General features: G+C 34.2%; 1 protein-coding gene across 1 annotated transcript in view; it reads right to left on the minus strand.

Moving 5' to 3' along the window:
* The window catches only part of cv-2 (crossveinless 2), a 41,563-nt gene extending 17,522 nt beyond the window's left edge, over nucleotides 1-24,041 (minus strand). The window contains exons 1-3 of the mRNA XM_053769377.2: nucleotides 23,703-24,041; nucleotides 8,064-8,244; nucleotides 3,012-3,112 (exon numbers count right to left, since the gene is read on the minus strand). Coding sequence (XP_053625352.1) covers nucleotides 3,012-3,112; nucleotides 8,064-8,163 — 201 coding nt within the window. The 5' untranslated portion in view covers nucleotides 8,164-8,244; nucleotides 23,703-24,041. The remainder of the gene's footprint in view (nucleotides 1-3,011; nucleotides 3,113-8,063; nucleotides 8,245-23,702) is intronic.
* Between the last annotated feature and the right edge of the window lie 2,732 nt (nucleotides 24,042-26,773).

Raw genomic sequence — 26,773 nt, forward strand, 5'->3', positions numbered from 1 at the left:
TGTATAAAGTGCAACAAATTTTCTCACAAGTTGTATTCTATTCGACACAACTCTATCACACTGTTTCGTATTCAACTCCGTTACTTAGGTACACAACTTGCGTACAATTTGAAGTGGTTGTAAAATCTTCTTGAGCATTTAATTTGTGATTTTTATGACTGGCCATCGAAATATAAATATTTACACGGACTTGCGAGCATAACAGGTTATTCTTCTTGTCTTCCGAAGGCATGTTGGAGACGTCATGTGGTTGTATTTATCAATTAGCACTTATCGATGTACATTCTAATGCTGAATGCCTCTATTATTGGTTATTGGAGATATTGAAGATACATAATTATGATAATCAATATTATGTTATAAAAAAATATATACTACTCTCTCTCACATCAAAGTTTACAGTACCTAACCTATGAAGAAGTAATTTGTCTGAAATTACACACTACTCGAGAACTATTATTCTCTAGTGTATGTTTTACTTAAATATGTGTGTTTGAAAACTTGATCTAAAACACACAATGACCAGCAGTAAGATTAAAAGTGGCCAATCAATTATAGCTGAGCACATGAATAATTGAAGAGCATCTTAAATGATAACGCTTGAATTATGTCCATTAAATGCTGATTATTACTATGATCTATAGCGGCATCGTTTCTTGACTTTAAATTATATGCACATTTTTCAAAATGAGCGGTTGATTTTTTCTTAAACTGGGGTGGTTAAGTCACGCTCGGAACATGATGGTTCTTGGCTGTTACCAAAATGCAATCAATGTTAAATTAACAGTGATGTCATTAGCTATTTCTTTTTATTTTCAAACGAGTTGTGATATTTCAAAAATGTTTTTCTTATTTGGTCTTCAGTAAATGGTTAACATACTGTGTCTAGTTGGTAAAATTTACGTTGGCTCTTATCGCGAAAACTTGTTACATACATAATAAGTATGGAGATGTGAAACTTAGAGAAATACCACACATTACTTATGCGGATGCTAATTTAATTGCTCCTTATTGTCTAAGTGTAAGTTTGGTGGACATGTCACAAGCACCTCACACAATTATATTTCTTAGACCGTAAACACACGTGGGGCATTTTGGATCGATAAATTATTTCATGTCATATCTGGAGAACAACCATATAACTCTCTTAAACGGGTGTGTGTATGTATAATACTTAAAATATTGTATACTGTATAAAATTTTATCCACTATTATAAATATTCTATTCAGTCAGTCAGGTGCAATTACAGAAAAATATCGCGGTTTCAAAGTATTTAATCAATTTTTCAATAAAAAAAAACTTATAAGACTCAAATTCAAGTTTTTTTTTTTTTTTATATACGCCTATCCATGTAAACACGCCCTAAGCTTGAAGCGTGATAAATCCATTTGGTGACAGTGGCCACCGCTCAGGCATACAAATATGCTTAACCAAAACCAGAAACAATTACGGAGGTCATCTTCTATAATTCACACCTCGTCGGTATGGTATTTACAGCACGACAACTATTTTTTGTTAAAGTATACATTCTTTTTATCATGTGTCACTAAGTTTTAATGCTTTACATTGGTATAACTGCCCGCAGACTTGCGCAAAAAAATATGGCTTTGCTGGTGTTTTGTATGGTTAGATATAGGATGTTGTGAATTAAATTATACTTAGTGAAGGAATCGTCTCCATGACATCGCTTCATGGTTATTTTCGCAATTGCTTTAAAGTTATTTTATCACGTCAACAATGTTCATAAAATCGTGTGTTTAAAAAGTATTAAAGAAAATGTTATAAAACTTTTTGATGAATATTTTTAAATATAGGTTAAAACGTGAAAAGTTCATGTAAAGGTCTAAATTACGAATAATTACCTTGACTTTGAGTAATTTACATCAATATAACAGATTGGATATTTTGTCGATTCTGTTTTACCGTATAACTGATAGTATAACTTGATGGACTTTTAGGGGTAAAAGTTATTTAGTTATCACAATCACCGAACTTTCGACTAGTAACTCCATAGATTAATGATATGTGTATAATGTAAGACTAGACATTCAGTTGACTATACAAAATTAAATATAGTTTGTCAAAAAATGTCATCGAACATTCGGCCACATCGTACATGGTCGCTAATCAAATCAGGGGCAAAATTGTGTATCATTAAAATTGTGTGAAAACGTAAAACAGTCTAACAATGTTACTTTTATTTGCTCAAAATGTTATTATTCCCATTTGAAATACGTTTTTGGCTTAAAATAATTTTCTCTGTTTTCAAATAACCAGTTACTTTTTATTATGTAGTGTATCTGTTTTAACGTAGTGTAACTAAACATTGCTCAATCTCGGTCTTCCTTCTCTTGCATTTATAGGATATATTTGTATACTTATCACTCAATCACTGCATAAATAATGGAAGTAATGATTCTGTAAAACATTTAAATGGAAATCAATACTAATTCGATTCTTCAAGGCTTAACTTTCATTATAACAAAATTTGTATAGAAAAAGCATGTGGAATGATGCGATCGATTTCCTCACAGTATCAAAAAATAAGTGGAAAAATATTCATGATATTTTTATAAACACACTTTTATGACGAAAATCCGTTTAGTTAAACATAATAAGTAGGTGCTCAATTAAACTAGTTACTGAGAAAATGTAAAAATGTTTAATTTTCCATCATTCGGCGCATTCTCGGAAGCTCAGATAATGTTTCTTATAAACCATCGCCTACGTTTAAAATAGAATCTTTGTAATAAACTTGCTTACTCGGGGCAAATATGAATTACTGGTAACTAGGATTTTTCAGAGAAAGAAGGTTTTGAGAAAAGTATAGACTTTACTTTTTGTGCTACTTCAATGTCGTTACAAACCTGAGTATTTAATAATAGATAAATTATTATTTTATGCGGACGGCCAAATCATCGAAGGTTGGAATTTTATGAAATACAAATGGTTTTTTTTAACTGTCTGTACGTAAATTAATAAATAAGATAAAGAAAGAAAAAAGTGTTACCTTGCATGTACAGTTGAAGCAGCTGCTCCAGTCGTGCTCCAAGCGCGCGTCTTGCAGTCGGACCGGCTCGCCTTCGTTAGAGCAGGGCGCACGTTCTCCTCCTGAAATCATAGAATTACTTAAATCCTAGTAGACATAAACCTGAACATCTTATTTTAATTTCAAGGTATAACCTTACATATATTGAGAAAAAGGTGCTTTATCGAATCACAAAGAATGCTACGGTGGTTCTATTCTAGTCCTCTCCATATCTTCCCGTGGATGCCTTACGAGGCCACTAAAGAGCACATATCCTTAACTGCTGATAGGCAACAATAGCATTCCCAAAGAGGGTTGACGTCAGGTAGAGGTGGCAGGTTATAAAATCGTAGCCAAACTTAAAAATTTAGTGGTTTTTTTACCCGAACCCTGGGCGTCACCGCTCCGAATGTAACTAAGAGGAAGAGAAAGAGAAGTAATGCTAATTAAAATTATTATCAAATACATAAAACAATGAAAATTTTATTTGCGTATTCATAAAAAAACGTAGAAATATTTACAATAAACTATAAGGGCTACAAGCAAGCAAGTGCTACGAATTTTCTTGTCGTAGCGTATGCTCGTAGCACATGCTCGTAGCGTATACTCGTAGGCCTCGTAGCATTCTCTATTTATTATTCTGTAGCAATTATGTACGATAAAACACTACGTCGTAATAAAAAATCTCAATTACATGGAGTTACACCTCAATCTCAATTACTCAAAAGACTTATCTAAGTCTTTTGCGTATTAAATTTCGTAAATTATATTTATTAAACTATCATTTAATCGTTACGACCTCGTTTGCTATGAAATATTTACTACGAATCAGGCTCCTACAGAAATTCAGTTAGGTAGGTACGTTAATATTGTGTTTTTATACATTAATTAAATTTAACATATACATGGTTTGAAAAAGAAAAAATACATGTGATGATGTCTATTTAAATTATCAAGTAGATGTATTTAGAAGCTACAATGATTTACATTTTACGCTATAAAAAAAAATAAGTAACAAACTTTCACAAATCCATTGTCTCAAAGCATAGCTACGATACGTCTACATAAAACCACATAGGTATGATAAACCGAGACACAAAACAGGTAATGCGTTTGTGCAAAGTTGCATAAATAATGCAGCAAGATTTGCAGGACCAGGTGGCTCCAAGTGACCACGGTGCGGAGGAGGCCGCGGTTTGAGCAATATGCGTGGGAACGCTCACTGGCCTATATAGCATGCACTTTGAGCTCCAAGTTATTTACGACGGTTAGATAAAGTACCAATATACGACGATAATGTGTCCTTTCGACGAGGGAATGACGATAAAAATTGAATTCATTTAAAATATTGGATAAGTATAACTTCAATAACAAACTCGTATCTTTATTAGATTCCTTTTTTGAAAAAATATGTTAACATAAGATAGAATCTTAGAGACAAAACGAGTTGAGCTTTAAAGCTGGATTCTCGTCTTAAAATTACAGACACACCACACAGGCGCCACAGTTTAAAAATAAATAACATGCATACATAATTATTAATATATTTATAACAGTAGTGAATAAATATATAAATATTTGTGGCGAGACGAATAGACAAGCCAGCATTGCGAAACTGTAAATGCGGTCTGTTGACTAAGGAACCCTAAAAACCTGTTACTCATACCACAGTTATACAGATGTTTATAGTAACGTAGTAAATTCACGACACACTTTCCTACGTCATGTACGAAGAGATGGCCTACCTCGAAAGCGGGCGAAACACACGTGTCGCAGAGTCGGCGTCGCGGCTGATCGCGTTATTACCTTGATTGAGATCTACGGATCCGCATTCTTATAACATACTAGCCATCTCTGGCGCCAGCGTCGATGGCGGTCACACCGACCTGCGTAAATATTTTGGTAATTGAAGTAGGTACCGACGACGTGACAATGTTTTGAGACAACATTCCACATCTATGTTTACCTAAAGCTCATTAATACTGAGCTATTTCAATCTTATATGCTGTTCTTTTATCGCGAAATTAATTATCATCATTATTTTTATGGACTTAGTGATTTATTGCCTTCGAGACATTATTTGAAAATGTTAATATTGCGAATAATCAATCTGCTATTTAATGATTTGTAGTTAATAGCCGTCAATTCACTTCTAACAAGCGGATGCTGTATAGATATCTTTTTGTTGGACAAGTCATATTTACATTTCATAAAAGCGAATACCTCGCTGCGTAGCAACGAATGGCTCTCAAGGCAATCTTTATAATAACTAGCTGAATTTAAAATGAACAAATTTAGACGGGGTAATTTATATTGTTGAAGATTTAAATTAGATATGTGAATTATTAAATTTAATGCTCATTTGTATTTTAAGTTTCTATTTATATTTCAAACATGAATAACAATGTATTTAGCAAAATAGTACGGTATCCAATACAAAAGATTTTCAGAGTCGTAATGATTTCAGACATATTGGTATTACTAAAATTGTAATTTAATAACTCTTTATAGTATTTTGTATGGACTATTGAAGCAAGTCACATGCTTTTGAAACCAAATTTAAATAATGAGTAAACGTAATAATGAGTATTTCAGGACAGGGGTTCAGGATGTTAAGCATACATAGCTTATATCTTCTCTAGGGATTAGAAATCGGGACGGGCCGCTAGTTGCGTCGGATCAATATAATGTATAAAACTATATATCTATACTAATAATAAAAAGAGAAAATATTTGTATAACCTCAAAAACTACTAGGCCGCTTTTGATGAAAATAGACGAGCCCCTAGACGACCTTCTAGAGAAACATAAGTAACTTTTTAATATGGTTTTACCCGAGCGAAACCGAGAGCGAAGTGCGGGTTTGCATTTCACTTCACATCATCGAATCGATTCGAAGTGAGACGCAGCGAACCAATCACATTGCAGTGTGGTTGTCGTTGCGTCACAATGGCGCAACATTATTGGTTCGCTGCATCTCACTTCGATATCGACTCGATGGTGAGAAGTGAAATGCAAACCCGCACTAAGCCCACCGGGGCTATCCACCTGGCAGACTTATTTATATAGTCTGCATAATTTTTATACCACAGGCATAGCATCTCTTTGTACATATCGATCAAAAATAGTAAAGAAAGAGGTTCTTTTTGTGACGACATTTTTTACGAAAGTTTTACTTTACGCAGCATAGACACGCGCTCATATCGAATGCCGTGCGGGAACTAAATGCACTGAGTTAGGGCATTAACTCCCTAACTGCGATTACACCCGCCTTAGTAAAGACCTTAAACAGCCTAAGTAGGGAGTTAGGGCGGTCGGCGCTCGCCAATCTCCGATAATTAGGGCACTAACAGCGATTACACTTGTCCTTACTTAGGGTCCTAACTGAAAAAGTGACCTAAAATTGTATAGTCTAATTATAATAATAATTTTATACATGATATACCTACTTTGTCTTGCCACGTGTACATCAATCATCACAAGAGCCTGTCTATAAATAAATTGTCACTTGTTAATTGCGTATATATTAATAGTTCTGATCGTGAGTCGTCACACGTGTCCAGAGGGTCATAGAGTCTTCTTTGGAGTCGGTGTGACCATAGACATCGATATTATAGATCTCTGATATGCAAGTTTAGGAATCAATGTCAACCGTTTATATTGCGAATTTCACTTGCTTGAGGCCTTGGCGTGGTATCTATTATAATATTTTTATTGTTGAGTCTTTCCTTGCTCGATAAAGTGGTTTATGACACTACAGGAATCAATCCACACCTTATTTGCCGACAATATCTTACCGACTAATTTACCGATGACTTTATTGTGTTGTCGACTAAAGCTTTATTTATTTTTGCGGAAACTTGACTAATTATAAATAAAATAATCAAAATTTCAATTATAATTTATCCTATAATGTGTAGAAGCTAAATTTAATTTGATTTATATTCGTATTTTCTCCCATTTCTTTGTTCCATTGTCCATTTCCCGTTAAAAGTCCCGTCCCATTTCCCGTAACGTTCTGTTTCTTAATACCTCAAACGATAAAAATAAGATACGATAAAACAATAGAAATATATTCATACGTTTACGTAATATATAAATATATTATTCAGAGTACCTATTTCTGTATCGGCTATTTTAATATTCGGTTATCATCACAATACAAAATGAACACAATGCTTGAAGTAGGTACTTACTGAAACTTTTATGAAATATCCTAAATTATCAATCATAAATCATATTACAGCAGAAAATGACAAGAAATTATGCAAATAACGGTATTTTAAACACTATTTGATTATTAAAAGCGTATAAGAAATATTTTAGCCTCGGTGTTTATCGGTAATTCAGATAATGACGGCTAGATTACGATAATTTTTCGAAAGTTGCTCCTATAGATATACCTTTGCAGCGTAGAGACAAAATACTGCGAAGCTGGACAGGTAATATACTACACTACATTATTAGGTACTTACTGTACTTGTATTAAATACGATTAAGTATAGCTATTAAATGCGTTGTAATTGCTTCCTGTGCGCGATTTAACCATCAAATTATGACACTTAATTAAATTTTCACGACAATATGCAAATTCAGACCTAGTGCGCATGTGTACAACTTCCCGTTCCTTCGACCGTCACTCAATGCGGTATTATTACCTATTACTAATAAATAGGTATAAGGAATCCTCCTTAAATTACGCCTTAATTAATTTTCTTTTCCTGTCGGATGGCAGAAAATTAATTTGTTCAAAATTTTATGTCAATTTTAAATTCTTAAATAGGGTGTTTGGGTAAATAGAACGAAACATAATCACAATCACAATTAATAAATGACTAAATTATTCCTAAATAAATCTTCTGTCATTCAATTAGGCTTTAAATGTTAAAGTAACAACAGTCTTTACACTGCCGCCCTCTATATCAAAACTAGCTGCTGCAAAAAATACTGTAGATGAAGAAGGAAGTAACACAAGTGCGAATTTGGAGACAGGCGGTGGTGAGAACGGAGCAGATGAATAAAGAAGAGACTCACTGATAACAGCCGAGGAAGAAAACACGGTGTTAGGAGCGATTGCAAGTGCGAGCAGTTGGAGACAGGCGGCGGCGAGAGCTGAGCGGTGCGGCGGCCGCATGGTCGCTACTACACGCGACGCCGGCGCCCGCCGTCCCGCCGTACGCGCATCACCCCGCGCCACGCCACTCGTGCGCAACACCTGCAAATAAAATGCTTAAATGTTTGCCTTATGAAGTATGTATAGTAAATATGTCATTAACATAAAATTTATTTTATTTTAGGTTCATTATTGAAGATATGTAATTTTGGATTGACTAGCTAAATGCTTTCGGGAAACTCGAGAAAAACAACAAAATTCCAGGAAACTAATATTTGTTTTTCAAGTCGTTTTAAGAATTTTTTTATTGTTTGTAAATAATATGAAGCTTAACTTAGAAATCTCGGAATTCTGATCGGGATTACTTAGAATTAAAAAATTAGACGTTTTATACGTTGTATAATGAATTAAGACAATCGATGAAGAAAACATAGTGTTGGTTTGTGTCATTGTGTCGCGACAACATGTAGAAGTAACTATTTAGTTACACTATATCCTTTATACACGACATCCACAATACAAGAGATTCGTACGGAGTGTTGACGTATGACGTCAATTTCATAAAATAATCTTCATTGATGTATGCATGATGTTAACAAATGTCTCTTGTCTGAACTCATCAACTGTCACTACTAACTACTCAGAAGTGCCACGAGGACATCTGAATTCGTGATATATAGGAAAAAATTAATTTTCCTCATTAGTATTTATTTTAACATCCAATTAACATCATAAGTATATTGGCTTCATTAAATTTTAATGGACATTTTGACAGGAAATTACAGAAAAACTAAAGTGGTATCAAAACAACAAATATATATAGAGCATATTATAAGTGGTGTTAAACGGGGCATGGGATTTAGTTTTATACATATACATCAGTACAACATGTGAAACGGTATGAGACTGTACTCGTATATAATCTCTCGCTCCTCCAAAAATAGACGATCAATCGCAGCGGTCGCAGCTAATCATCTTGTTTATGGAATCCCTAAACTTAGATCCTTTTCAGCAAATGGCGATAATTACCAAATGTAAGTTCAAATCAATGAATTATGCATTATTTAGACATGTGTAGTAAATTATAAATACTAATAAATTAGCTGTCAAGTCGGACGTGACGCGCAAGAGTCGATGAACTCCGAAATTGTCAGGCGAGTGATAAGTGATTTTATTTATTGCTGGTTTTTGTAGCGATACCTACGGTTTATGGTTGGCATAGTGATTGATAATATCATAGTATGGACTGGTGCCCGGTTTAGTACCACAGACAGCAGTACATGGTCGCATGGCCGGCCTCCGAGTGCACGAGACTCCAGTGTCTCGGCGCCTCTCGATTGACCCTCGATTGACCGCATGTGGATATCACGTTTGGCTAGGGTCGCGAAATCGTCAACAAACATTATTTTACAACATTTCTCTATTTGTATCCTAACACGCCTACAAACACCGAAAAAATTTTTAGGAAATATATTAGAAACCAGCCATTAATAATAATGGTTTAAGAAAATAAACACTTCGTGTAAACTTTCTTTGTGTATCTATTTTTGTTAAAATAAAACTTGTAGCTATAAAATTTTAATAACCAAAAACTGTTCTTCCATCGCATATAAAAATAGTCCTCAGGTTGCAACGAGTTGACAGCCCTACTCTTGTCCCAGATGACGCAAATATTCGCAGTGCAACGGTACCGAGTAGATACCAACCAATGCGCACATGGTGGGGTTACTTTATGTACAAATTATTCATTTTAGTCCATAATAAAAAGTAATTAAACTTACAAATAGGCATGAAATGAACTATTTGTAGAAACGCTCAATGAATGACCAAAATTATTTTATATAAAGTTCTTAAATGCAAAAAAAATGAACAAATCTAAATCATATATTTCATAGACCACATCTAACTTTCGGTGAAGGAAAACATTGTCAGGAAACCTGCTTACAATATGTTGACTAATTTAATAGTGTATGCGTATGCATATGCGTATGTGTATGCGTCTACTGCCAATAGATGGCAGTATTCGTAAAAGCCATTCCAGATGCCTTTAAGCGACTTAAATAAAATTGGACACCAGTGTTAGGAGTACATAATAAGAAATAAGTAAAATCGACACTGGAATTTCAGCAATAAAAGCATATAGTACTATATCCTTAACAGAACAAAATGAGTATGTTACATTAATAATAAAGCGTCATATGTGGCCTTATGGCTATGACCGTCACTGCATACGCAACAAATTCGGATTTACGGAATGGAGTTTGTTTACAACTTGACGTCACCGCCCACGAGTTAGAACGTGATCGCCGTTTACGAGATTGTTTAGTGTACGCAATAAAGATAGGTCACCGATATTTGCCAGTTGCTTAATCCCATGCTTACAATACTATATGAGCGTTTATTGTGGCACGGCAGCTCATTAATAAAGCAATGGTTTGTATTAATAAATAATCGTTCATAAGAGCTATGGTTACCATGTTTTTTAAATATATTATAAAATAATTTAAAAATAACACTATACTATCCATGTTGGACCGGATATGTCCACGTAATAAAATTATATTTTAACCCTTTTCAAATTACCGACACTTGACCATATGCTTATCAAATATGCAGATAGGAAAACTAATTAAAAGTCATAGTAGGATAACTAGTCAACGAACAACATTAATAAGCTTAATTAATTATTCAAAGTTAATAACAGAATTAATGGATTGAGCTATTTTTAGTATAACAGTTCATACAGAAAAATAGTCGCATCTGTCAATTTTTTCGAAGTTGAGTGATATACATATTCGGAATCGTCTTCTTTTGCTGATCCCGAATATGCATACAACTTATTTTCGTAAAAAAATGTCAGTTGTCTCTTTTTTTCTGTATGACAGCAGAGTTATACAGATGATAGAATGTCGATCTGGCGTCCTTAGCGCATTTTTTACAGCATGCCGCGAGATCGTTGACCTCCGATACTTGGATCGGACACATAGCATTTATTTAATAATAATAACAGTGTAAGGATCGTGCTAAAGTTGGTTCATGTTCATATTAGCGTGAACACTACGGCACGGGACAAATCAGACGAGATTCTCGACTTCATATTGTCAATTACACTAGTTCCGGTTTCACATCCGCCTCAGTAATGAGTTTCATATAAAAATAATTACCAATACATGGTTGGCTGTATAGCCATCTAGGCTCAAAGTTTGTCGTACTCATTTATCGTACAATAACATTTTTGATACACTTTAACTAAACAAAAAATAATTGCAAGACGTGTTCTATAACAACAGGCTAATGTATTTTATATGGCGCTGAACTAAACGCAAATGTTACACGAACATCATCTCTTGCCTGTATAATTTTTTGTATTGTTGTTTTGTTCTACCGAATAAATCTCTTTAAATAAGACAGTTGAAAGCGATATGGATCTATTATAATAATATAATGCGTATAGAAAATTTAAAAATAAATATGTAAAAAATAAGTAGGAAATAGATTACAATAAAGTGGGAGTGGCACAGAGCGCCAACACGTTTCAAGATAAAACACAGTAGCAAAAGTCAAAAGTTAGTATTGTTACGTTTTTTGTTCGCCATGTCTATCATACAATCGTTAATCGACTAAATATTCACAGGGACAATGAACACTATAAAAAGCAATTGATAAAAAAAAAACAACAAAAACATAAGTCGAATTTTATAACGATATCAGCGTATGGCCAAGTTACTAACATCTATCACGGCTCAATGTTCATCATTACTCATATATAGGAGCTATATATTGTATGAGTAGTTAAACCTTAAATGATTTCTTCAAATTAGACTTAGATAGAAACAAAAATTTTAATTTATTTTTTTGTAGATAGCATTCCTCATTTCATTATTTTTGCATACTCATAGTCGGTGTATCGCTCACTAGATACTTAGATAGAAAGAAAAAATATTAGCAAAAGCATAAGTATATACGAAAAAGCTAAGCTTAAGCTTTTTTATGTATTTAAGACGTATGTTTTTCTTTCTTTTTACTGCATTGAATGAAATTTAGCTATTGCAAAAATGTTATACAAAACATAACGCTCAATGTACGATTTCACTAAGCATAAAATGATAATAGAAAAATTAAAAAGTTCGAAAACCTATGTATTTAAAACGAACTCTTGGAATAATAATGTTCTGCTGTAAAATAAGCGAAGACATCGCGTTTAGATGCTATATTCTTGTAAAACGAAGTAAGTTCTAAATTTTGAAAAACAAAAATGCAGTTTACCTCCATGTCCCTAATCACCCGAGGTTTGCACTAGAACACTTGCTTCTACTACAGCTACCAAGCAAAGAGTGAAGTCGACGTCGTTCCTAAGAAGATAAAGCGAGGTGGGCACTCTCGGAAACTCGCGGTAAGCAATGGTAAGCATTCGGCTTAATCGCCAGCTCTCATTTCTATGCGTTTCCTGGTAGCCTCAGGGAGACGTTGCATTGCAACTTGCACATGCCATTGTTTCCGTCCTGTCCCACGTGAACTACTGGGATTGTTTTGAATAAAATTAATTCATTGACTTATTACATTTCTGACTATGAAATGCTTAAAACCCGTCTTTGTAATTCTTTCAGAGTAAGAAACAAGAGTACAAATACTTTCGTTCCTGAATTGTATATCGTTACTTCACCTATAGTACATACATTATATAATAAATACTAATTAATTTTATTTGCGACTGCTTATATTGTCGATCAAAATTAATTTTAAATGATCAGTTAGAACGAATAAGCACTATTTTGTGTACTCAATATTTTTTTCATGCAAAATCATTTTCTATCACCATAAATTTTTATTGAAAAAGTTGTAGGAATTTTTTTACGTAAAGGCAAAATTACATATAATCAAGATCGGATGAAATTAATTCTTCATAAAATTCCAAGTGTTCTTATGTCTTTCGATCGGCGGCTTAATTGCTAATTACATGGATAATTCATGAGAATCAACGTTTTTTATCATATTTAAAGACTAATTACGATCTGTAGCCTTATTCATTATTACTAATTATATATTTTAACTTCCCTTCTATTTAATTTAACCCCATTATTTTTCTTGATTCACGAATAAAATTTATACTTATCTACTGAAGCAATTTGAAATCGGTATCGAAACTAAATAAAAATATTTTGTTGTTTCGTTACACCCAGGATTTTCTAAAATTATGGGAAATATATCGTAATTTTTAGCTAATGTTGACAGATGATAAATCCGTACTACCTGTACCGTGCCGAGTTTTAATTGGATCGCATAGTGTGGTGATTTAAAATATTTTAGTACTCATATGCACATGAAAATCTAGAAGGTATCCATTTAGAAAGCCGCTTTTAAAATCGGGCGTAGGGCCGAGTGCGAAGACGGGTGGCATGCAGCGTCACCTACTTTCACAGCAGCGACAGAGTCCGGGCGCGGACGCCAACCTCGTGCGCGCGCGCAGCGTCTCGTCGGCCGGCTGGAGGCTGCAGCGCAAGGTCGCGTTGAGGCAAACCACTCGTCGAGAGAAATTCTTCGGTGCGGAGACACGCGCATACCAGTCCGGGCGCGGAACGCGGTCGCAATAAAAACGCTCAGATATATTTCACGCGTGCGCGGCATTATCTCAACGCGCTCGGTTCCGATTACTTAATGCCCGGCTAACTGTACTCCCAGCGAAACAACATCAGGTTTTTCTCGGTAAGTTCGATGATCGGCAGGGTCCGGGTTGGGGTAGCCATTTCAAAATCGAGTGCTATCAATATTTGTCATTATTGGTTGTCGTAGTGACTAGATGATGTCACAAAAGATAACTGGAGAAACCAGATAGCTTTCATCAGAAGAATATTATTTTTTTATTTCATCAATGTTGTATACAATATCGTAGGTAATTTAAGTGAAATTACCTACGATATTGTATACAACACCTATACCTTTACTATGCAAGATTCGATCAGCAACACTTCTGTACAAAGCCTGGGTGTACAAACTACAACAACACTGTCAATGTCGGATCTCTTAATTATATTTAAATAAACACAACTACCCATCGGAACCGTGGTCAAGGCATAATTAATACGGAGATTATCATGAGACGGTGCGATTTATCTCTAGCAAATATTGAAGGTGTCTGCAATTGCCCCTGTTTGCCTTACAGAGATAAATTTAGTCGCAGTGGCTAATGGATATTTCCAATTACTATTTTCAGTAAAACGAAATCTAGAAACGTCTTCATATTCATCTTTTTTATTTTTAGGGTAAGTTCCTCAAAAATATCCTAAAAATGAAAGATCACTTCGTTATCGTCTTCGTCCGTCTATCAAGACCCTTTTCTCAGGAACGCTTAGAGGTATAAAATTTAAATTTATACACTCGGAGTCTTGTCTATATTGTCTCTTTTAGCTCTGAAATATATCAAACTTCAGTAAACGCGATCATTAGATATGACATTTTTTGTCGCAATTTTTGCTATTTCACAGAACACACAATTAAAACTTATAGGCTACTTTATGTTACCTAGAAATTTAGCAAGAAACATTGTCCTGTATGTTAAGATATACGATGCGCGAGTCCAAAAGCTTTCACTAAATTTAAACACGCGCAATCACTTCCTTGGCGAGTAAGTAAAAAAATCGCATGAAAAATAATCGGTTTTCTTTTTATTTCAATCAAATTCATGATTCTCGTATCTCATCTATGAAAGAACTTAGTTATAACAAAATCACAGACAAAATAAAAGAATTCCTACAATATCTGGCTGTCGTCGCTTAGCCAGATCATACATATCCACGAAAGGCGTGAACAATGAGTACCGTTGATTAAAGACATGCGAGGCTGGAGCGAGCTAATTGAATTAACAGGCCCGAACACAGCATGTCCATTAAGCAGCCCGGTATACAAACACGAGAAAGAGCGCATGTGAAGCCACGTCAAGGATTGCAAACGTAAATGACATATTTTATATTTACGAATTTTAGAGTGGGTTGCAGCCATAGGTTGCACCAATCAATTTTGACATTAACTTTAACCGTTTTTGTGCACAGGTTAAAATTAACGTCAAATGAAAAAAGTTGGCTGGTGCAACGCAGTAAATCTTTATAGGAGAGGGTTTCCACCCGGAATTTTCCGGAAAGTTTCTTAGCTGTTGTTTTTTCCCAAAAATGTGGAACGATCAAACTTCTGTTTTAGGTTTAAGAAGTTATGGGCTTTTAAAAAAATGGTGATATCCTCGGTGATATTTTCGGAATAAATTCCATAAAACGATTATTACTGTACTTATTCTTAAGGACCGCATCAGATCGGAATGGTAACGTTTATTACAATGGACCAGACGGTGGATCGGTTTTGTGAATCGAAATAACACACAATTTCCACACTAGTTGTGGTACAATACAACATACCAACTTTTGACGTGTTGTGTGAATATGAAACAGTTATCGGATTTATCTTTTAATTCTGCTATATCACAGATCTTTAAAAAATTATAAATGAGTGACCGGACTTTGCTTGGAAGCTGATCATCTACATTTTGGGTCTTGGCGAACTATTAAGGTTTTTAATGTTATAAAATTAGTAACACATGACACTAGTCGATTTTACTTTGGTGCTAATTCAATCCCTACATTTGTTGTATTATGTCATTTTTTTGCACATAGGCATTTACATATCATCTCATAGATTCTTAACCTTAGGACCATAAGCGTAGATTCTTGTTTTAATATTTCAATTACATAAGTTGTATGTATTAAGTGGGACGGCTTCGAAGTGGGGTGGGGTGCATCATGTAAAGCCACGCCCTTTCACCTGTTCACGCCTATCTCACCTTGTGTAATGTTCCTTCTCTCTCTAGCAATGATTACAACAAACCCTTGCCAGTTGCCTCAGATCCTTCTAGTTTCCAATGGAAACCTTTCGGTCGACTTTATCTCACTGCTCGTTGTTGCTAGGCGCTAATTTAGCTTGCACTATCAACTCCACGATAACACGACGTTCGACGATATTTTTTTGGTTAATTAACAGGAGACAGTAATGGCTTTAATGATTGATTAAAATACAATGTATGCGGTTGGGTCGTCAGTAATAAAAATGGTGATTAATTTAGGCACTTTAAAAAAGACTTCATAACTCAAATGCGAGTTATGAAGACGCTTTAGACCTTGTTATGCATAGATCAACAAAAACAAAAAAAATACATGCCTTAGCATTGATTTCTTTATTTTAATCGAAGTTTATGTACATGTATAAAAATATAGTAGTCATATAATATTATTTCCATTGCAAGGGTTCAACCAAGTGGTTTATTTTATTTTTTATTATGTTTCTTATTAGAAACTTGAAATCCCACGCGTATGCACTTTTATGCAGACACACATTATGCAAAAGTTAAATGCTAACAAATATATGTTGGAAATAACTTGTGAACAATAGGGTGAGAGATACCTACCAGATGAATTATTAATACCTCGTTAATGAGACGCGCGCGGCCGCGATAGCAGGGTGAGCGGGCGACCTCGACTCCGCGCCGCCGATAGTGCCCACGCAGCCTGATTGTCGCCACTCGCCAACAATCCAACCAAACACCGCACATTCTCCGACCGATCTCAACAACTTACCTTATCACAACGACATAAAAACCACAATCCGACACTAGAATTTAAATTTTGCGCGAGCGTGGATCCTTAGAATCCCCAGTACTAAAGATATGCATATCGTGCCACGTTTGCATGGTTAACCTGCAACTCATGAATAATTCAACACCATCATAAAATTATTTGCTATTAATAAGCATTTGATAATCAAATTATAGCATAATTACATTTGTAATGATAACGAGATAATTACAGCATTTTCCAAGAAAATACCTTCTATAAATACTCATCAAAATAAGTCATCTGTTTGGAAGATATTTATCGGATTTAAATTGAATATTTCGCAACTGGGAAATTCCAGTAAGTAACTTGCAAATTTTCTCACGAATAACTTTAACATTCCAATGACACCTTTGTTCATTGCGTAACAAATGATATAATGTATATTTTTAAGTTTTACACACATAGAACAACCAGTTATTCTATGTGTGTAAAACTTAAAAATGCCAGTAATTATTGTTATTGTAGACCGGGGGATTTCTACGCATCACCTAGTTTTAATAATGCCATGTACGCTATGTATGTAACGCTCATTATCTGATAATGTGTATGTAAAGAAATAAAAAAATAAATGAATGAATAATTCAAACGAAAGTCACGATTCGTCAAAGTCTAAGGATGGGTAGCACCGTCAACTATGACATTAACTTTAACGCGCGCAGAAAATCGCAAAGTACGCCTTTCGGACTACTCTACAAGTCAACGGCGCGCCGTTTAAAATCTGTATGTAAATGAATCTTTAAAAAAAAACTCGGTTATCAAAATGTGTGTGAAGAGTTACGAAAGTTAGTTCTATTATTAAAAATATATCGCAATTTATTGTGAATTAAGATATAATAAATATAGCAAAATATGAAGGCAAAAATCATGGTCTTTTCTTAGAAGTCATTCAGGAGATACAAGTTAAACAATAACCTTATCAGAAGGGTTACATCACCCAGGTGACTGACAATATTGGTATGCAAGCCGATAATCAGGCAATTAAGATACAATATGAAATGGAACAATCATCAGGAAAATATTGTTGTTGAGGATTCGATAAAAGTAACTAGAAATTCTTCAAATCGCTGAAAAGATAATGTGATAAAGTCTGATGCATACGTAACAATAGATAGAGAACTCTGATGACGCAAACATTGATAATTTTGTGTAGGTATCACTTTCACAACATTGATTATCTGCATACCTACGTGGTAATTTCATATTCAAATAAAAATCATCAATTAATTTAAAAGCTTTGTTCTTCGTCATAGTTTAAAATAAATATTCAACCTAGTAGATGTACCTACTTAAGTAATGTTTCCATCGTTACAGACGCTCATATGCATAAATAACTTTCTTAACGTTAATCGACAAAACGTTTAACTAAATGAAAGTTCCACTAACAAATAATTAACTTTAGTGATGCACATTATTTAAGAATTTAAGCGCCTGGAGATAAGTCTACTGTATACATAGTACTGTCTACCACAAGACAATGCTGCCCTATATGGATTTCGATATGGCGATAGAGACTAATTGCAGTGAATATTCTACTTCAGACTGTACACAGCGGTAATATATCCACGGGTATTAATTACTCGTTGCCAGCCGGGACCCAACACTCACTGCAGCCATGTCTAATTGGCAATGATGCTGCAGATACTTGTATAGGGTTGAAAACTAACGCTCTCAACAAAATAATGTAACTTTTGTTTCAATAAAAACATCCAATTAAATACCTATATTCAAATATTTTATGTACCTACTGAACAAGAGACATACTTAAACTAAAAAGCGAAAAAAAAAATTCGACTACACATAAAGGTATCATGTTTACCTTAAATACTTACTTCTAGGGACATACTTGCGTTGTCACATGGTCTAGCCTGTACAAAAGTTACTGAGCAACTGAAGTTGAACTTAAAATGTCATTAAATATATTTCACTGCTACCAACCAATAGCATTTAGTACTTGTACGTATTTTCAGCGTTATGTACCAACACTCTGATTAATATTCCTTATTGGATTTCAGATCAAAATCAGACCACACAGGTAACAACCCTATTAAAAGTAAAAACTTTTTTAATACAAGTGAAATTCAACAAGCTGCAATAAAAAATATGCTGAAGTGTTGAGTAGACAACCAAATTACGATAGTTATGTGGTCAAAAAATTATCAACCAACAAAATGTGTCAAGTTTAGTTAAATATACATCTGTAGATAAATCCTGTAGACATATTATGTAAAACATCTGTTAACTATAAATAAGAGTAGATGAAACGGCTAAGTGGTGTGTGAAAGAAAGCTGAGTCACCGCAGTTCTGTGAATACGATGAAACATGCTGCGTTGTCGTCACTGCAGGGCACTCCGACGATGCAACTGACTAATGTGATCATCTTAATTGAAATTGTCAAAATGTATATAATTTTAAGTATCAAAATGTATATAATTTTAAGTAACAAAATGTATATAATTTCAATTAAGATGATCACATTAGTCAGTTGCATCGTCGGAGTGCCCTGCAAGTACATAATTTTATTACATTATTGAAAACAACTTAACCGATTTCGATGCCCCACGCATCAAAATCGGTTAAATCGTTTTCGACATATTCTCAATTTTGTAAAATCTCATCAAAAATTATTGTATTCGCGAGGTCTACGTTCGTGGCGAACAACTAGTTTTATTACATTCTATTTTAATATTTGTAGTTGATGAAATTTGGCGCGTGGTATAGCTCTAGAATAAGACTCTCCATGTTCTCTCGTCAGCTGATAGGCAACAATAGCATTCCCAAGTAGGCTGACGGCCAGTTATCAAACCACAACAGAATCTTTAAAATTTTAATGTTATTTTTTACGTTGACGCCAGATTTCGCAGCGTTGCAGCCCCGAACGCAACCTGAGACGAGAGAAATTTGTAATTAAGAAAATTATATTTTTCTTGCCAAAAAATTATATCGCGATCATTTTTGAAAATGTTCTAGTTTATTCATGATATTTGTCGTTATAACCAACAATTGGATTTATGTTATTATCACTGACCTAAACAAATCAACAAATTAATTTGCCCTTGATGAAATATGGAAAATATATAATGCTTATGTAAGTACAGCTACATAGCTATATGTAAAATAAAAACAATTTAGGAGTCAGAAGAGTTGTCAGAGAAAATCAAATTAGGAGTGACATTAACGAAAACTTGTGTTATGGTCAGATATTGAGTCTTACTAAAAAGAAACATTAATAACAGAATTAGCAGAAGCTGACGTAAAATACGACAAACTAAATGACAAAGCTTTTTCAGTGAGTAACACGATTATGGATACTTATGAAAGAGTCGATGAGTCACCCGGCGGCGGTAACCCAAATTATTGATTTGAGCAACATGGCTTTTATCTCAAACATTAAACATGTCTATACTTGAATATTATTTTTCTCTACAAATTTATTTATATCTTTCATTAAAGGAGTCACCTTACCTATTGCGTATATATTTTCAGAAGTTGCACAAAATCCGAAATTCACGACGCATATGGTACGTTTAATTTGTCCTCGTACGAAGTTATTTATTTTTATGTTGACAACACTGAAACACGCATGATTCATATTGACGGAAAGCCTTGAGTTTCAATTTCAGATTTTCATTACGACGACATACAAGAAATAGGTGGTGCAATCCGTGCAATGAACTTTGTGACGTCAGTTGTGATTCATAATATTGACGGTAGTGCATTATTGGCACTAAGTGGCTGCTGGACCTTGTTCCTGCGGGAATATCACAAAGTTACTATTTTTCCCATTTCACCCTGAAGATGATACATGGATGTAGTCGACTCTGCCTATAGTCTCCGATAATAAATATAGTTAAATAAATGAAGTTATAAGAAGTAAGTGTTCCAGTGTAATTAATTCTCATGAAAGATTCTAGGTACCATATTTTTTAAAATCCAACTGAGACTAGGGAGATCCAGGAACTTCCACTTCGACCTGACTGAAGCAACCAACTGTAACAGATCAGGGGGGTTCTAAGATTAAGGTGTCTGTGTGAACGTTGCGGCTGAACTGATTTTGATATATATTTTTTTATTTAAAAGAGAAAGTAATTGAAAGTGTTCTTATCTATGTTTTTGAAAAAATAGGTTGAGTCGTTTGGAAATTGTCAACCCTTTTCTAACAGATGAGATAATTCCAACAAAATAGAAGTCGAGGTTTTCTTAAATTTTTAATTTAGTTCTTTCCTTTGAACCTTTAGAGATGAATTTCGAAAAATATTAATTTTTCCACTTGCACTTGGAACTTTATGTAAGACAATTTATCAGTTTTATTATACGTTCTTGTACTTGTACAGAACAAAGTATTAACTGCACTAATAACTCTTAGCATGTAACATGTGGGATTGCGGAAGAATGCAAACTGCAACATCGCAGTCTCGTTGAGAGAAGTGCTATAAATTGTTTTGTTTCATCTCTTTTGTTTGGAAACTTCGCTTTAGTAAATAAAATTTACAATTGATCACATGCATACGTATATTTAGATGTTACTGTACGCAACAATAATGGATTTTGTTCTTGTTGTACAATAGAGGCAGATAAACCTGACCCCATTGTGGTAGTGAGTAGGTAGGAGTTTATGAGCTTTTTATTTTTTAATATGACTGTTAAAAAATTTAAAAAAGTATATATGTTTTAAAAATTTAACACACAAACGCTATTTTTCCATCTTTAAACATCTCAAGGTTTATAGAAAATGCAACAGGCCACGTGATAGACTCCTTCATAAATAGAACAGCGATTTTCCTTCTGAGCATAGGAAGTTATTTACAGTAGAAAAATAATAATTAATTAAAATCTATCTGTAATATCAACAGCATATTGTGATCCTTGTCGTTGTTGTAATGCGACCGCAACGACGTAAAAAACCTACGTGCATTGTGCAGTGGTACAAAATAACGAAGTTGCAAAAAATTAGAAGACACACTTCATACCGTGTAGAACGATTACACATTTCCAATAATTGAAGACTCAAAAAGAAAACTAGTCGTATCTACTCGGACTCAAAATATTCTGTCAACAATCTTATAATTAAAATACTATCGAGGAAGGCTCCGACTGAATTCAATCATTTCGGAGAATCCTTTTCAAGACGATAATGGTCAAATAGTCAATCATGAAATCAATTTAATAAATATTTTTTGTATGTAAATAACTATATAGACAAACAAACAAGCGGGTCACTTATGGGAAATGGTCACCGCAGCTTTTAGACGCCTACAACACCAAGGGTGCATCACGAGCTTTGCAAACTCTGAATCATTACAATCAAAAGAGAAAAACGCACAAAGTTTTCTTCCACACACTCACTATTCTGTGATAGTGTACAGTGTACCTGTCTATTAGACTCCAGCGCACTAATGAGCACTCCGTCTTTAATACTATTTTCTTTGTTTAGACCTAGTCAAGAACGATTTTTCTATGTTTTTGTTTTAGTTGGAAGATACATGGTAGAAACTTTGGTCATGACTTTTTAAATTTTCGCTGGTCCGTTGCTGGCTACCGTTTACAATGTTGCTGTAATTTAACAAATATAGCTGGCTGAAAATCATTGTACGAACATTTATTACTTCTCAAATTTTTCTTTAAACCTGCTTGACCTCTTTAAATCTTCAAATTTTTGATAAACTATTTCTAGAATGCATTTTTAATTTTAATTTTTCAAAAAACAAGGTCTCCAATAAAAAAAAATAATGAGTAAAAAATATTTTTAATATAAATTGGAAATAATTTCACGCGGCATCTGTGCGTTTCACGAAAACAGCTTTCCGTAGGTCCAATCGATGTTTACTATAGGTACAACATTTTCAATATAAACCGTTGCTTCTACATGATTTATATGTTGATGGCTTTCTAAATTTATTCATACGCATAATAAGTAGAGTTCTTACACCAGGCAAGATGTGGTCGGGTATCATATTAGTGTTACCACATACTCAACTGGTTTTCGTGACATGTTAACTTAAAATAACATGCCTTCCTTCGACTGTACTCAAGTATATATTTTATTTCAATAATTAATTATTCTTGAATTAACGTGTACTAATTACAAATAAATTCTGGCTGCTTTATATTCCCTTAACGTGTAAGGTATAGGAGAAAACGGAATTATATTATATCGCTCGATAATATTCACAATATTATTATTGCGTCCGTACGTACCCAGCATCCCGTTATTATCAAGCTAGTTATTACATTATTTGTAGATAAAGAGCAAAAATCGTCCATATAAGTACTCGGCTAATGGTACCATAACATGTGTAAAACATAGTGGAAATAACTATCGTAGTGATAACTATGAATTATCTCGAGGCGATATATTATAGTAAAGCAAATTAAATTTATAATTCTATTCCAGCACTTAATATTCATCGATTCCAAGATTTTGTCGGTGTTAATATAAACTGTGTAGGTTAGGTACATTTATTTACTAGAGTTGATTATTTTAAGAATGTACCTATCGTACCTGTCTCAAAATAGTATTTACTTAGCATGCTTTGACAACTAATTACTATAGAAAAAACGTACACTTTTTATCATACGACACTTAGTTTTTTGTTAGACAATATCTTTTTTTGTTTTTATGCTATACAGATAAGTCAGAAAAGTTGTGGAAAGTTTGACAAATCCGACTTATTTAACTTGTCCCAACATAACGAGGTTACATCAACTCGAGTGCCTACTTACGTAGGTACTTACAAGTGTACGTGTACGAACAGTTTCAACTTGTTTCGTTGCTATGCAGTAACTTTCTAATATAACATACTCATAATCGAAATAATATTAAACATAAACATGCATACATCTCATTAATAAATTTAACTTATTTTTATACATTTAAGTCACTCGAATTAATTAAATAAAAATCTTACCTTAAAATTCAGACCGCGATGTCCCTCAATGCGTTTAAAATATTAACTTCACTTGCAAAGACGCGATGCACTGTTAAGAGGACCGAGTATTGCGATCTGCACCTTGGGCACAAACAGCGGTGAGTGAACTCGCGGAAAGTTGGCAAAGGTCATAAAGTTTTTAGCTATGTGTATTTATCGTGGAAGGATCGCGTGTGCGGAGTGTCGCGGAGACGTGCTCGCTCGCGACGCAGGCTGGCGGTGGCGAGGCAGCGCGGGCACTGAGTGGCGATCAGCGTCGAGCCGTGGCCGGTGGCGGCCGCAGCCACTCTGCCCCGCGCTTGCGCCGGACCTGTTCCATCCACAGCCTCCCGCGCAACCACTTGCAACAACGATGCATCACACCACACCACTTCTCACTTGTAGACAATAGAGGACCACACGCACGTTACTATTATCAACACAATAATTTTGAAGCTCGTGACAACGTCTTAGAATACGTGACATATTTATTCATTACACACAGCTACAGATGTTTTTATTTTAATTACTGGGATCTATGAATGAATGATGCATGTAATTTTTATTTGATAATATTACTTATATTGACTGAGTCTAAATTGGTGGAAAAAATAACAACATTTAGAAAAATGCTTTTGTTCGTAAATATTTGTAAATATTTACAAAAATGTACTTGATAGTCAATATCATTTAGATCCGTAAACTCCATTCCGTCGTCGAATTTTCATTCGAAGAAAACTATGTTTATTTATCTCCATATCTTGTTTACAGCCACTCGTTTAGATAATGATCACTCTGTGAAGATAAGATTTCAAACACAATAATTCCGGTGATAAAGTTGAGTTCCGGTAAACATGTGTGCCAGTTCCGGTTTGTCGTGTGCAAGACGATTACAGATTTTTATATCTGATTTGACTAGTTGGAGAATAGCCAATTTCAACATACCTATACCAAAAAATTAATGGAGAGTTCCATTACTGTTATAAATACTTCCACTGTAACAAATGCGAATATCTGTCACGCTTTCACAGCAAAATCGCTCAACCGATTTTGATGAAATTGCAAATGCAACAAACGACGCCAATTCAAAAAGCATTTCTAGACCGAAAAAATAGTAAATTTAAAAATTAACAAAACTGTACAATTGTATTGTATTTTAATTAAAATGACATTTATTTATTGTTTACCCAGTTGAATAGCCAATTAGAACGGTCGACTCGACGATGAAGACGATTGTGATCGATTTTGTAAATATTATTATAAACGTATTACCATATATTTTTACAAATTATTTAATAATGTATTGTGCAACAAAGGCCTTTATGTAGTGTTTTCCTGTAGCAGATAACAGGTACGTGTAAGTGCTTGCTGATTCAAGCCCTATCAATGATTTCCACATGCTTCAAATATCGCTTTGTGACGTCATTATATATGTATGCTGACAATCAATTTTGTTATGATTATTCCGTCTACGACAAATGTTTTTTTTTTAATTTATTTCACGAGGCCGATGTCCATTGTTATTTTATGATTTTAACATAAATAATGTTTTGTAAGTACCTATTTCAAGCATAGACAAAATTTACTTTATTACGAGTATATACTAAACGTGAACGTAAAGGTATTAAACGCGCACATATAAGTACCTTTTTTGTTTCCTAGATGATTTCACGATGGGGTTCGATCAAATAAATTCGGATCTAGGTAAAGTTTTTTTGCCTATGACGTCATTAAAAGGTGCAATTAGTACGACGTTTTGGTAAGTCCAAAATCGCCCAAAAAATGTCAACTGTTAATATTTATTGTTACCTGTCTTGAGAAATTCTTTGGATACCAAAGCGTTTTCTTCACTTGTGATTCTATAATTGTGAGGTGCATCAAAGAGACATCTTCATTGGCAGGCAAAACTTCGTTACCTATTGCTAGATTTAACATTGCAAAATAATGTTGTGATTATTAACAACGATTGATCATATTAACCTACAAATTATTTATGGGCAAACTTTTTGCGAATTTCATAATTTTGACCTACTTTATAAACAATGACTTTCATTTAAATGTAGGTTGTAGGTAGATATGATAACAATAATGATATGTTTAATTATTAGGTCATCAATAAATACCTAGGTTAAATTTGTTCAAAAATTTCGATAAGAAACATATTGCTTTTATAGGTAGGTATATACAAAACTTTTTTAGACAAATTTCATTACTTTCATTTAATGTGATGAATATTTACGGCCCATACAAATCCCAAAGAATGAAAACACGAGTCGATAGACTTTCTACGACTTTCTATTTTGATTTTTATAACTTTTGGTTCTGTCTACCCCGTACGAGTTGTAAAGGTGATATAGTATCTGTATCGTACATATGCCGAAATTTCAATACATCGATTTCAGGGCTGGCGATGGGACTGGCCTAACGAAAAATTATTTCAAGGCATCCTCTACGACACCTAATTTAGGAGCGAGGCTCTTCATCTTGTAGGTGGGTGGATCCATTGCTCTCCCCCATAGCTAATTGCTTCAAATCTTCATACGAATCGAGAGTAAGGAGTGCTGAAAAATATTTACAAAGTGCAGTAAGTCCATGCTAAATTCATAGAACTGAACGTATGTTTCAGTGATCGGACTTATATTTAAATGAAATGAGTTTATGAATGATTCACTAGGAAATTTTACTCAGCTTCCGGCGTGCATAGCTCCATGGCGCCTACTCATCGGCTGAAGTCTACTCCGAGCTGTCTGTTGGTCTAAATCGGTCTCACTTTGTCAGGAAATAGCTAGTAGTATGCTCTATCTCATTCAAGTATTAGCCGAACTGTTGAATGAGAATATATAACTTTCATGTCTAACGTACGTAGGACGAACGAAAAACAATAATTGTATATAAGTCTTTTTTGGCATTGTAGGGACCAATGCTATTTAAATGAGCAGTGCAAATTTCCGAAAACCTAGTAGCTTTCAGAATTACTATGTGACAAAAAAGTTTACGTGATAAAGTGCTTATGAACGTCTAATTTCTAAATAAATCCTTTGTCTTTGATGATATTGTCACATTACATCGCA

The sequence above is a fragment of the Plodia interpunctella genome, chromosome 3 (genome assembly GCF_027563975.2).
Source record: "Plodia interpunctella isolate USDA-ARS_2022_Savannah chromosome 3, ilPloInte3.2, whole genome shotgun sequence".
Lineage (NCBI taxonomy): Eukaryota > Metazoa > Arthropoda > Insecta > Lepidoptera > Pyralidae > Plodia > Plodia interpunctella.